The sequence below is a fragment of the Callithrix jacchus genome, chromosome X (genome assembly GCF_049354715.1).
Source record: "Callithrix jacchus isolate 240 chromosome X, calJac240_pri, whole genome shotgun sequence".
Classification (NCBI taxonomy): domain Eukaryota; kingdom Metazoa; phylum Chordata; class Mammalia; order Primates; family Cebidae; genus Callithrix; species Callithrix jacchus.
The window spans coordinates 133,195,128-133,208,589 of NC_133524.1; the positions used below are offsets into that span (position 1 = coordinate 133,195,128).

Consider the following 13,462-nt stretch of genomic DNA (forward strand, 5'->3'; position numbering starts at 1 on the left):
AAGCCCTTTTGTCCTAAACATAGTCAAGGCCACATTCATGTAACGGTTAGTTGCCCAGGTCTTCTATGATTTTGGGCAAGTTACCTTACCTTTTAGTTCAATTACAGACTCTGGAAAATGGGGAAAATAATGTTTCCTCTTAATGTCCTGTGCAAATTAAAATAATAACATGTATGTAAGTTGCTCAGCATGTTGCCTGTTCTATGGTAAATGCTGTATAACTGGCAGCTATTATGATTACAAAACTCACACATCAGGTCATTGAAAGGAGTTAGTGTCCACCACAAGGAAATTCTGAGATGATTTGGAAAACATTTTTTACCTTTCAACAACAAAGATCGTCCCTGAAGAAAACTGAACAGCTTTCCTTTGTAAACAGCCTCTGCTTTGTTGTTCTCTTGTTGCTTTTCATGTTTTTCCTTTTCTTCCCATTTGACGTATAAGCTCATCTCTTTAGTTCTCCCAATCACAACCACAAGAGAGTAGCAATTCACTTCACGCCATCTCTTCGGAACCTTCTTTTACAGGTGTGTAGATAGTTGCCCTGTGGTCCTTTAGGTTGCACAATCTCATTTTACACTTCGGATTATTCCATTCTTCTTATCATTGCCTATCAAGTTCTCTTCCACTATAGATTTCCTCTCCCACTGGACTGGAATCCAGTGGGAGGTCCTGCTCCAAGACTCACCCGTCTTTCATATTGAGATGACCGTTTCCAGGAGGTCAAAATTACTTTGCCCTTTGCAGCAGATCCTTTCTAATTAAAATTCCTTGTTATCTTTTCTTTCTCTTCCCTTCCTTCTCATTTCCCCCTCCATCCTCTCCCCCTTGCCTGTTTTGTGACTTAAAAGGCCCCCAGTGTCTACCTAATGGTGATTCTTCTTGAACCATCAAAAGCAAGAGCGAAAGCAAAACCAGAACAAAATCAACTCCACTTTTTCCCAAAAGAGACTTTTCAGATGTGACTTGTTAGTAAGAGGCAGGCAGCTCCAAAGTTGTTTTTTTTTCTTCAAATTATATTTTGAAGTAATTCATGCACATGGAACAAAATCCAAATGTACAACAGGGTAGAGGATGAAAGGTAAACCCCCTCTCCAACCCCTAGCTACCCAGTTTCCCTCCTTCAGGTAATTCATATTACCAATTTATTACCAACAATCAAATTTGTATGAATATTCTCTCGCACACTTTGTTACCCAAATGGTAGATATACACCGTTTGGCAACTTGGTCTTTTCACTTAACAATATATCTTGGAGGTGATTTTCTACCCAAACATACAACACTATGTCTTTTTAACAGTTTTCTACAGCGTACTTTAAGGATGTCAATGATATTCAGGGAACCCTAGGTATCAGACTCTATTAGGAAAATTAAATATTTTTAACACGTTTGCAACACACACACAAAAACTCACACATATGTGAAAGTATCCACACCAATATAAACAACATGACCAAAAGAGATTTTTCTGGCTTTAGAAAAGAGAGCTCAACTAAGTTGACACACAGTTAAATTAGTCAAGCTTGTCTGTGTTCAAAAATCAGGGACAATGCCTCCAGTAATTGCAAATGCTATTAAATGGAGTATCTGTTCATGTGAGGCACTGCATGCTTTTTCTTTAATAAAATCTATAGAGTCATTAATCAATTTCGTGGCCAGTGTTACATTTGTCATCCAAATACATCATATTTTAAAGCAGTACACCTAGAGCTATGCTGTTTTTGTTGCATTTTCATTAACTTTCATAATCTCACCATTGTTTGATACAGCATTCAGAAAAGCCACTCACTGCTCACGTCCTTTCACTGTGATATTAACCATGTGAAGTAGATTTCATCCTACAAATAAGAGCTCAGGTGTAAGGTGGTTGGGTGGGTGTGCAGAGGCGGTGAGGGGAGCACGGCATCAGAGAGCCTCTTTGGGAAAAAATACATCATTTGTTTTTCTGCTGTTAACGAAGAAAATAGTTTCCTAAGGAATTAGCCTGAGAGGTTTCTGCATATGTAGGGCAGAAACATCCTCTAGGATTTCTGAGTCAGAGTTGGAAAGAACCCTGAACTGGGGCTCAGGTTCTTGTCCCAGCTCTGCCTCCAGTTGGTGTGAGTGAACTCTGTCTAGTTCATCTAAGGCTAGATACCCTTAGGGTGAAATAAACTGAATAGATGATCTTCAGTCTCTGAGAAATAGGACTTTCTGTTTCCCTTTCTCATGATAGTCTTCTTTGTTTCTTACAGTTGTTGGATTAAAGATGATTATATCTTTTACATCTCAGTGGTGGCTTATTTTTGCCTCATATTTCTCATGAATCTCTTCATGTTCTGCACTGTTCTTGCTCAACTGAATTCTGTGAAATCCCAAAGCCAGAAGACTCGGCGGAAGATGATCCTGCATGACCTCAAAGGCACAACAAGCCTGACATTCTTACTTGGCCTCACCTGGGGGTTTGCCTTTTTTGCCTGGGGACCCGTGAGAATCTTTTTCTTGTATCTTTTTGCTATTTTTAACACTTTGCAAGGTAACTGCTGCTTTTTTGCCTTTTCCATGGCCAGCTACACCTCCAGCAAAGCTTTTGTTGCTTTGAAAATAATCTCACCTGTTGCAAAGTGAAAAGAGAAGAAAATGCTCAAGAGACCCCTGCTCTCATTGAGTTAATAGGCAGCCATTGGAAACATTAACTAGATGTTAGTCTTCGTTAAATGCACACACAGCTCACTCTCTCTAACTCAAGGGTATAGGGAGAAGCCTAGATAGCTAACCCAACTTTAGCTAGTTGAAAATGTCTGTATCAAACACTGATTGGTAACACTTCTTACACTATTCATTGTAGCAACACATTGTGCTAGAAAATGTACAGATTCACACTAATGTTGACATTTTGAGGTACACAATCCAGCTAAACGTTGTAATTAACTGGAAAGCAGAAACATTAAAGTTTTGATCCCATAGGCTGTATCTGCATCTGATATCCTAATATTTTGGGAAAGAGCCAGGCTACACGATCATAGAATTATACAGGAATGAAGATTAAAAGCAAAGGCTGTGGGAAAGGCCAAGATTCTAGCCTTGATTTTGCTATAACAATCTTCAAAAAGTTACCATAATTGGTCGAATTAGATGATCCTGAACTAAAGGCCCTAGAGATCTTTTAATTATTTTCCTTTATTCCGATGAGATGAACAAATTATCAATGAAGTGACGAAATGGTAGACAAAAGATGGCATGAGTAGTAAAAGCTAGGGGCCAGGAGCGATGGCTCATGCCTGTAATCATGACACTTTGAGAGGCTGAGGCGGGAGGATCACTTGAGGTCAGGAGTTCGAGACCAGCCTGGTCAACATGGTGAAACCCTGTCTCTACTAAAAAACATAAAAATTAGCCGGGCATGGTGATGTGCGCCTGTAGTCTCAGCTACTTGGGAGGCTGAGGCAGGAGAATCACTCAAACCCCAGGAGGCAGAGGTTGCAGTGAGCTATAATCGTGCCACTGAACTCCAGCCTGGGTAACAGAGTGAGACTCCATCTCAAAAAAGGAAAAAAGAAAAAGGTAGGGATGTGGTTCATATAAATCTGAATAATTGCTGCTGCTCATTTTAACCTGATTTTGCCTATTAAAAATATTGGGGGGAAGAGGCATGCAAAATGATTTTGTGGGAGTCTTTGATTCTACCCCAAACTTTTTTATCCTCAAGTTTGGTCCATTTTGGCTACTGGGACAGGCTGAGTGTCAACTTGGCATTTCATTGAGTTAGTTTCCCTTCACACTCTCCACTATTTTTTTCATTAATAAGCCCTTCTTTTCAATACTAATGGTCCCATGGGATGCTCCCGCAAGGAAAAGGTTCTATGGCCAAATAACTTTGAGAAATGTGGCAAATACATCCCCCCGTTCTTAGAATAGCACAATATGCATTAGCATGGTAAAAGCTCTATTATGAAAAAAAAAATGCCTTTAAAAATTTGTTTTAATGTAGTGTCTTACAAACCTCTGAACCCTTTATTGTGGTCATTGTTAATCCCTGAGGGGCCTTGGGAAAAATTAACTGGCATGCAGGTATTATATGCCAGGCACTTGCAAAGTGCTGCAGGGAGATGGGAAAGCAGTGAAGCAGAAGGCATGGCTTTTGCATTTATGTTTTATGACTCAAGAAACCATCTCATTTTAGAGCAGTGAGATGGATTAATGGAAACTTTCTGTCCCACCAGATGCTGCCAACTTTATACAGCCATGTTCTAACTGGAATGTAAGAAGTCACAAAGTGTGTTGTTCTTCCTTCACGTGCCATTTTTATTGCCTCTGGTAGTAGGAACAGAATGTTTAGAATCGCTCCATACCACCCTCGCTCAGTTCCCTTGGAGGCTGCTGGCACTTGCTTGAATCCTAGTGTAGAACTGAAGGTTGTATTCTAGTGTAGGACTGAGGCCCTGGTGATGGTTCTACACCTTTTTTCTGGACAGAACTGCCTGGCCCACACTGCAGTACTCTAACTTGATTCTCTAACCTCAAGAACTTAACCAGGCTTGGTGTAGAGTGTCCACGGAAATGGTTTAGTACCCAGGTGCCCGTGAAGACTTCCTCCACTTGGTAACTCCAGGCTTCTTTTTCGCTCACTGATTCTGAGGAGAAATATACTCACTTTGTGGAAAGACAGGTTAAAGAAAGCAAGGCAATTTTGAGCTTAAAAATGGAGGGCAGGAGTGTTTTCAAAACTACTCTTACAATGGAAAGAAGCATCTAAGGAGGGAGCCTGCATGGACAGAAGCAGAATTTAATAGGGTGTTTCCCTTTTTCAATTTTAATTTCAGATTCAGGGGGTACATGTGCAGGTCTGTTACCTGGGTATATCATGTGATGCTGAGGCTTGGGGTATGAATGATCCCATCATCTAGGTAGTGAGCATAGTACCCTATGGCTTTTCAACCCTTACTTTCTCCCTCCTTTTCCCTCTAGGCATCTCCAGTTGTCTATTGTTGCCATCATTATGTCCACGTGTGCCAATATTTAGCTTTCACTTACAAATGAGAACATGCAGTACTTGGTTTTCTGTTCCTGCATTAATGCGCTTAGTATAATAGCCCCTAACTGCATCCATGCTGCTGCAAATGACATGATCTCATTCTTTTTTATAGCTGTGTAGTATTCCATGGTGACTATGTAGACACTTTCTTTATCCAGTCCACCATTAATGGGCACCTAGTTTGATTCCATGTCTTTGCTGTTGTGAATATCTTTGCAATGAACACAAGAGTGCATGTGTCTTTTTGGTAGAGTGATCTATTTTCTTTTGATATATACCCAATAATGGGATTGCTGGGTCAAATAGTAGCTCTGTTTCAATTTCCTTGAGAAATCTTCAAACTGCTTTCCACAGTGGCAGAACTAATTTGCATTCCCACCAACATGTTCTAATTGGGTATTTCTTGAAAACTAAAATCAAAGTCCCGTAGATCCAGCATCAACAGAGCCAAGCTGTCTTTGTCAGATATGCCTTATGTCCATCAAGCACCAAGTCTTGCCAATCCTGCATAAAATACGTAGAAGACAGAATATGCCATCTTGTAGCAAAGGTGTTTTCAAAGCCCAGAGTTTCTCTCACACACACACGCACGCACGCAAAATGTGACCCAAATAACCTCCAAAATGAGCAGTGGAACAGTGAATGAAGTAGCCATTTAAAAGACAAATGGCAAGCTTGCAATGCTGGCTGAAGGGGATGGGGGTGGCCTGCGGTCAAGCGGGATTATGCTCCTGGTGAGCTATTTGTGAAGGAGGACAAATAAAAATGCAGGTGACAAAAACCTGGCATCTTCCCTCATGGCTGTGTTTTTCTGGTGAGTAAGCAGATCAATCTGTTATTGGAAAGGAAAAGGAAGGCTGTCAGGCAGAGGGGGAGAGCTGGCAGGCAGCTCATTGCAATTCACAGAATAACCTTTAAGTCTGAAAGCTAACTAAACACCATGCAAGAAATCAGAGCAGTAACAGGTGCTTGATGTCACTGTCACCCCTTGTACATGCTGAAACTGGAGGAGTTTTGCCTGCTCTGAGACTGTAGTTTGCTCTCCTTGGGGTGCTGCACTGCCTTCCAGGTGGCTGCTGCTCAGAAGAACAGTGAAAGCTGCTGAATTTGTCACCGCAGTTGTTTGGTTACCCATGGAGATAAAGCCCTTGGGAAAGTTAGCGAGACATGTCATTCCGTTTAGCCTCCAGATTGCTACCTCCCACCTGGAATCACAGTCTCAGGGCTGGGGCTAGGGAGCCAAGATCTTTCCAATCAAACTTCACATCGAGAGACAGGAAGTCACTTGCCTCTGAAACTTTCCAGGGACGGAGAACTCACCATTCCATAAAGCAAAGCGTTTAACTTACTTTTATTTTTTTGAGCTGGAGTTTTGCTCTTGTTACCCAGGCTGGAGTGCAATGGCGCGATCTTGGCTCACTGCAACCTCCACCTCCTGGGTTCAGGCAATTCTCCTGCCTCAGCCTCCTGAGTAGCTATGATTATAGGCATGAGCCACCATGCCCAGCTCATTTTTTGTATTTTTAGGAGAGATGGGGTTTCACCATGTTGACCAGGATGGTCTCGATCTCTTGACCTTGTGATCCACCCGCCTTGGCATCCAAAAGTGCTGAGATTACAGGCATGAGCCACCGCGCCAGGCCCGCGTTTAACGTCTTATTAGCTCTGATGTGGTACCAGTTTTCCTTAGCTGAGGCTAGTATAAAGTACAGCAGTTTATCCCTTGGGCTCTCTAGTCAGACTTCCTGCATTCAGGCCTGGTTCTGGCAGCTCAATGTTAGCTCTGTGACCTGGGTCAAGTTTACTAGGCTTCTTCAACTCCGAGTTCTCTCAACTATAAAAATGGGACTAATAGTATAATTCCTATCATATACTCATTGCTAAATAAACACTAGCTGTGATTTGTTAGTACGTGGTTGCTCTGGAACTTTCTTCCATTGCTCCTGGTTCTAACCTGGCAAACATACAGATACAAGCCTAATTTGTCCTTTTCATGACAGCCCTTTGAGATCTGTGGCTAAGTTAACATCTCTTCTCACCCTATGTTTTCCACTCCAAGGTTTTTTGTTTGTTTGTTTGTTTTTAAATCTAGATACAGCACCCCAGCTCTTTCAGCTTTTCTTCAAGTTCATCACTATCTTTCTTCACTGTATTCTCGAATACTTCTGTTTGCCATCTTCCTCTTAAAACAAAGCCTCCCAAACTTGACATGGTGCTGGTGGGAGGTATAGTCAAACCCGGACAGAATGGCAGGAGACTGTCACTGGCCTCAGTTAAGATTCTTTACTTCCAGTAGTGCTCTGGCTGAAATTTGCTTAGGGAACATTTACAATTGACTGGTGCTCAGTTTGCAATGGGTTAAGACCTCCCTGACACTAATGGTTTTCCTTCAGGACTACTGACCAATGTAGAGGCAATCTAAACCTGTATAGAGAATAAAGGTTTCCAAACTGCACTTTGGTCAAAATAAATATTTTGAGCCTCAAGAAGTTATCACTATGTTGTAGATGGATGTGAGAGTTTGCGTATCAAGTGCCTTGAAGTTTGAATCAACAAATATGTACTGAGCTGCAGCACTTAGTGTACTAAAGACCAAGGTCAAAATGACATAAATATGAAAAGAAAACGGATCTTGGCCCTCAAAGACTTAACAGCTAGGTGGAGAAATGGGAAATAGATAAATAATTACATGGCTAAGTATAGCAAATAATACAAGAAACAAAATGTTATAAGAGTTCAGAAGTGGGAAAAATGAGTTTCAGTTTGAAGCATCTGGAAAGGCTTTGTGGATAAAGACTTTTTATAATGGACCGTGAATAAAAGTCAGGCTGTTGACAGGAGTTATTTCTGCCAATTCTACCCCCAACTGCAGGAAATCTAATTTTAGACTGTCTTGCTCTATTGCTCAGGCTGGAGTGTAGTGGCTCAATTCTGGCTCACTGCAACCTCTGCCTCCCAGGTTCAAGTGATTCTCGTACCTCAGCCTCCCAAGTAGATGGGATTACAGGCATGTGCCACCATACCCAGCTAATTTTTGTATTTTTAATAGAGATGGGGTTTCTCTATGTTGACCAAGTTGGTCTTGAACTTCTGGCTTCAAGTGATCCACTTGCCTTGGTCTCCCAAAGTACTGGGATTACAGAAGTGAGCCAACACACCCAGCCAAGATAATATTAAATCATATTTTTATCTTCCAAGGAGAGATTTTAGAGGGTCGCAATGAGAAATGGCCAGCATTGCTGGCAAATACTTTCAGCCCCCTCCCTCCCACTTGCAGGACAAAATCAGGGCTGGCATAAGAAGTTGAGGGCCAAATCTGTGGTTTCAACATGGTGTCATTATGCCAAAAAGCATGTGTAATAGTTATTTATTGCTATGTAACATATTACCCCCAAATTTTACCAGGCTAAAACAACAAACATTTACTATCTCACACAGTGTCTGGGGATCAGGAATTCAGGAGCAGCTTAACTGGGTGTTTCTGACTCAGGGATTGTCGTAAAGTTGTAGTCAAGCTGTCATCTGGAGCTGCAGTCATCCGAAAACTTGACTGAGGCTGGGAAATGTGGACTGGAAGCCTCAGTTCCTTATCATGTGGGCCTCTCCATAGAGATGCCAGGATGTTCTCAGGACAAAATACTTGGCTTCCTTCAGAGTGACGAGAGTGAGAGCAAGAGAGAGAGAGAGAGAGAGAGAGAGAGAGAGAGAGGGAAATATGTCTTTTATAATCTAATCTTGGAAGTGACATGCCATCCCTTCTACCATATTCTGTTGGTACAATGTGGAAGGAAACTACACAAGGATGTCAGTGGTAGGACAGGATGTTGGGATCATTGAGAGCAATCTCAGAGCGGGGCTACCTTACTTCTCATGCTCTAGGATGAACGACAGCGCAGGGGCAAAGCAGTAGTTGACATGAAGTCTTGATACAGACCATTTTGCCTTTGGGAGGGAGGCTACAAAGACAAGATCAGAAAGCCAGTAATGGCCCTGAGGTTCCTTGAAAGCAGTATTTCTCGTGATAGAAGCGGGCCTGAGTCAGGGCATTGGTGACAGCACGTGAAAGAAACTGAAAAAGACTGACCTTCTTCTCCTGGCTTAGGATTCCTCATTTTTGTGTTTCACTGTGTGATGAAGGAGAGTGTGCGGGAGCAGTGGCAGATTCACCTCTGTTGTGGGTGGTTGCGATTGGATAACTCTTCTGGTAAGATGTCAGTTTGGATGAAGTTTTGAATTTTACATGTTTTACAAAACTGATCAGATTAATTTGTCTCCTAACTTGAGTTCATACAGCATCAGCATCAAAACACAGGCTGTTTCCATGTCATGAAAATGATTTGTGCTTTTGAACTGAGATGAATGAAGTTAAGTAAAGGATGTGACTTAGGCCATATTTTAAACTAGGGATGCTTTTGTTTTGGCCCAGATTCCTTGGATTGCTTACCCTCACTGTCACATCAGTCTCAATTCAATTAAAAGAACATTGAGTGAGTGCCTACTGTGTTCCAGTCACTGGGTCTCAGGGGCTTCTGGCTGGTAGCCAACAGTGGGTTGAGTGGATGTAGGAAGCAAGGAGTGGTGGTGGAGATGGAGGGAACTTATAAGCATTCCTGAGATGCATGTCCAATGGGCTGCACAGGTGCACTGATGGCCCACACACTGGGGGATGTACTGAACTCAGATGTTGCCTCTTAACGCTGGTGCTTCCCTTGAGAATGTTTCCAGTACGGGCAAACTGATGTTCTATGTATCAAAAGGATCTTCCATCCAATTCAGGCAGCTTCTCCCAGTCTCAGTAAAGCCAAATTCATTTTCTTTAGGGAAGGCAGCACTTGAACTCTAAGATTCTATAAGTAGCACTGAGATTCCACCATTCCCCACTTTACGCCGGCCATATTAGTAATCTTCTGGTCCTTGTGCTCTGGGAAAAGCAGGCATCCTTGGTACGTGAATTGTCTCTTCCTGTACCACACATTACAGTACAAACCTACTTCTTACAACTTCACAAAAAAGCTGACTCCTTGAGGTACCCAGAATGAACATTGTGCATCGAGCTTTGTATTTTTTTAAACCACATTATTGATGTGTAAATCATACATCATGAAATTCACTACTTTAAGTATAGAATTTGATGAGTTTTATATTTTTAACTTTTCTTGGTATCATTTCAGATGGGAGCAGCCGATGTCGGATAAACATTGGCTATAAACAGGAGGGACTAAAGAAGACCTTGGAGCACAAACTGTTGATACCATCCCTCAAGTCAACTGCAACTAGCTCCACTTTCAAATCTTTAGGCTCTGTGCAAGGCACACCTTCAGAAATAAGCTTTCCAAATGGTAAGAAAAAGGCTGTGTTGTCTACATTCATATTCCAGAGGTATTGAACTAACGTGAGACCACATACTGAGTCTTGGATGATACTTCCTCTTCAAAACTAGATGCATATGTGCACATATATGCCTCGACTCATTCTTGACTGAGAAAGTGTATGTAGAAGCATAGAAATGTGTACAGAAGCATGTATAGGTGTTTTTGTGCCCAGTAAATTTACGAAGTATAAATGTGTTGTTAGACTAATAGAGGAAAGAAGAGATGGGAGGTTAGAAAATTCATGAGTAATTAAAAACAATTGTCACAGACTGTTGAAACCAGAAGGAACCTAGACATTGTCTAGTCCAATCCCTTTATTTTACAGTAGAGGAACCTCAATTGGGGAAAAGGAAAATGCCTTATTGACAGTCACTGAGCCCATCCTAACCAGCCAGTAGAACTGGGGCCAGAACTCAGGTCTTCTGGCTCTCAGGGCTATTATACCTACCGAGGAAACTCTCAGAGATACACATCATTCTTAGGTGCTGAACTTCTTCCATAGGACTCCATATTTCTAAGCAGAGACAGATGTTCAACTGGGGTCGGGGTGTTGTGCCTAATTATATAAGAAGAGAAAGTGTAGGAAAAGGATTGGCTTACAGGTTTAAGGTAAAGAGAAAGGCAAAGTGAGCAAGAACTGAAGAACTTCAGGTTGATATTACGATGATTCTTTCTGCGTGTGTGCTTCTAATTAGATGATGGTGCAGTGGTCTTTGGTTGCCTTTATTTAAGACCAAAGTATACTCCAGTTCACACACACTTTGGTGGCCTGGCTGTAGTCATTCTTCCACCTTTGTAGTGCTGGAGGTAGGACTGCCTCATCCACTAGTATTTTTCTTTATGTTGGCTCCAAAAACCAAGTCTACGTCCAAGGCAATCTGGAAGCAGCATGGTGGATTTAAAAAAAAACCATTAAACTTGGAGTTCAAAGGCTTGGGTTCAGGTTCCAGCTCTGTCAGTCACTCTGTGACCTTGAGCACATCACTTCTCTGCTTGGAGCTGCATTTTTTCTACCTTTAATATGAGGGAACTGGAATGGATAATTTGTAAGGTGCCTGCCAGCTTCAGGACTGTGTAAGAGGCAACGTTATCTTCCAGTTTAGGCTGGGGTTGACTAGTGTATAGAGTCTTAGTCTCCCATCTTTGTATGGAACAGTTAGTGGTACACATGAAAAAAACCTTTCATTTATCATACTGGCCAACTAACCTGTGAATATATCTTCATGCTCATATAAAGGCACTGGGATGGCATGGCATAGACAAGGCATGGGTCGTGGAAACTCCTTAGTAGATAAGAGTTGGGGCGGGTTGGGAAATAACATTTTTTCAAGAGAGTTAGTTAATATTGGATTTCTTGATGTTCCTGGGGACTAATGTTTAAGTAGCAAATATGCAACCCTATGTGTACATATTTTGCTTCAGAGGATCACTAGCAAATACCATGTCCAGGATATTGATGGCGTCTTACCAATCAATAGACCTAGAAAACCAGCATTAAAGTGATCATCAGTTGAGACTAACTGAGCCAGTGGGGCAGGTAGACCTGCCACAGGCTCTAAAACTGAAATCTGAGTGCTACCATTGTATTGGTGGCAGCCAGAAGCTTGATTCTATTAGCAGAGAGTGAAAAATCATGCCTTCTGTACCACCAGGCATTCTCAAACTTGGGAAATAGCCAAACTTTCAGTGCAAGAATATCAAATCCGTAAGGGATATAGGTGTGTGTGTTTGCATTTTACATCATCTCCTCTTGAAGGCCTCCAAGGTTTGTGCATAAATATCCTCTTCTAGGTTAAGGTTAAGGTCAATAATGCTGCCTGCTATTCACAATGTAGGAAGAAGATAGGCACTAGTTGCCCGAACACTTCTATCAGGATGAATTAATTCACCCCAGTTTCATATAAAATGGTCCAAAGAAGGCACCGCATCCTTTTCTTCTCTTCTAATTTCTTTATTTTTTTCCTTCATTTAGTGAAATTTTCTTCTGCCTCTACTACATGCAAAATCCCTGATGCCACAGCTGAAAATGTTCTTTTTTTCTTTACTGCAGATGACTTTGACAAAGATACCTACTGTTCCTCTCCTTGAGTTGTGAAGTTGTGCCTAATTATATAAAAAGAATATAACACCTGTGGAAATTAAAATGAATTCCAAGTGTATACTTGCTCGGGTGATGGGTGCACCCAAACCTCACAGATCACCACTAAAGAGTGTACTCATGTAACCAAATACTACCTGTTCCCCCAGAAACCTATGGAAATCAAAAAACTTAATAATACAGAGCAAAACAAAAATCCCAAAAGGAATTCCATTCACAAACAGAATTTTTCAATAAATCCCAGTAGAGATAGTTGCCTCCTCCCAACCCCTGACTGGGGAAAATGTTGAATTTGTGAAACAATCTGCTCCAACCTTGTATTTTAAATATTATTTTAAAAGGGGAAGAATAAGATAACATTTGGTAAATATTAAAGTCAGAATCATTCTCCTATTTGTCATTATAGTTGTTTCTTTTTTGGATAAGATTTCAGGCTATAGTTAGAGGAGAAATGTCTACAGCATCGGAAATTGTGTTTTAAAAACTTTAAGTGTACTTAAAAAAAAAGTCAAGACCAGGATCCTTACTGCCCCGCCATGGAAGCCAAACAATTTCAGGTGGTCAGTTTCGGGATACCCAGTAGGCCTGATACCCACGGAGGAAGTAAATAGGAAGAGCCACAAGGTCATACATTTTGGAAAAAATATTCTGCCCTGTTGGCCTGTTATGACAAAGCACCTTCAGATCCCCATTATTCAAGTCATACTTTTGATTGAAGCTCTTATTAAAATGCAAACATGTTTTGTGAAAAGGGTGGGCCATCAATCCACAGACACCCACAAATTCCTTAGTAAGGGTGAATTTCTCAGCCAAGACACCCCCTTAGGGAACAGCAAGCAGGGTCCTGAGGATTAAAACAGAACAGAAACTGTTCAAAGCTGGTGGTTCTCTCTAGGAAGGAAAGACGAGATAGGGGTGAGCAGAACAGTGGGGAGACAGAGGCAAGAAGAGCCACCCAAAGGCAACAGAGTGAACA

The 13,462-nt window shown here is 41.5% G+C and overlaps 1 protein-coding gene across 4 annotated transcripts in view; it reads left to right on the top strand.

The window, feature by feature from the left end:
• Positions 1-12,879, top strand: part of ADGRG4 (adhesion G protein-coupled receptor G4) — a 114,714-nt gene extending 101,835 nt beyond the window's left edge. The window contains exons 21-24 of one of the 4 annotated variants that reach the window (XM_035288871.3): positions 2,237-2,517; positions 9,119-9,220; positions 10,188-10,355; positions 12,439-12,879. In XM_035288871.3, the coding sequence (XP_035144762.3) occupies positions 2,237-2,517; positions 9,119-9,220; positions 10,188-10,355; positions 12,439-12,476 (589 nt within the window). In that variant the 3' untranslated portion in view covers positions 12,477-12,879. Of the gene's footprint in view, positions 1-2,236; positions 2,518-9,118; positions 9,221-10,187; positions 10,356-12,438 lie in introns of those variants that run through there. The other 3 variants (XM_054250903.2, XR_008478841.2, XR_008478842.2) reach the window with 3 other exon arrangements.
• Positions 12,880-13,462: the final 583 nt, after the last annotated feature.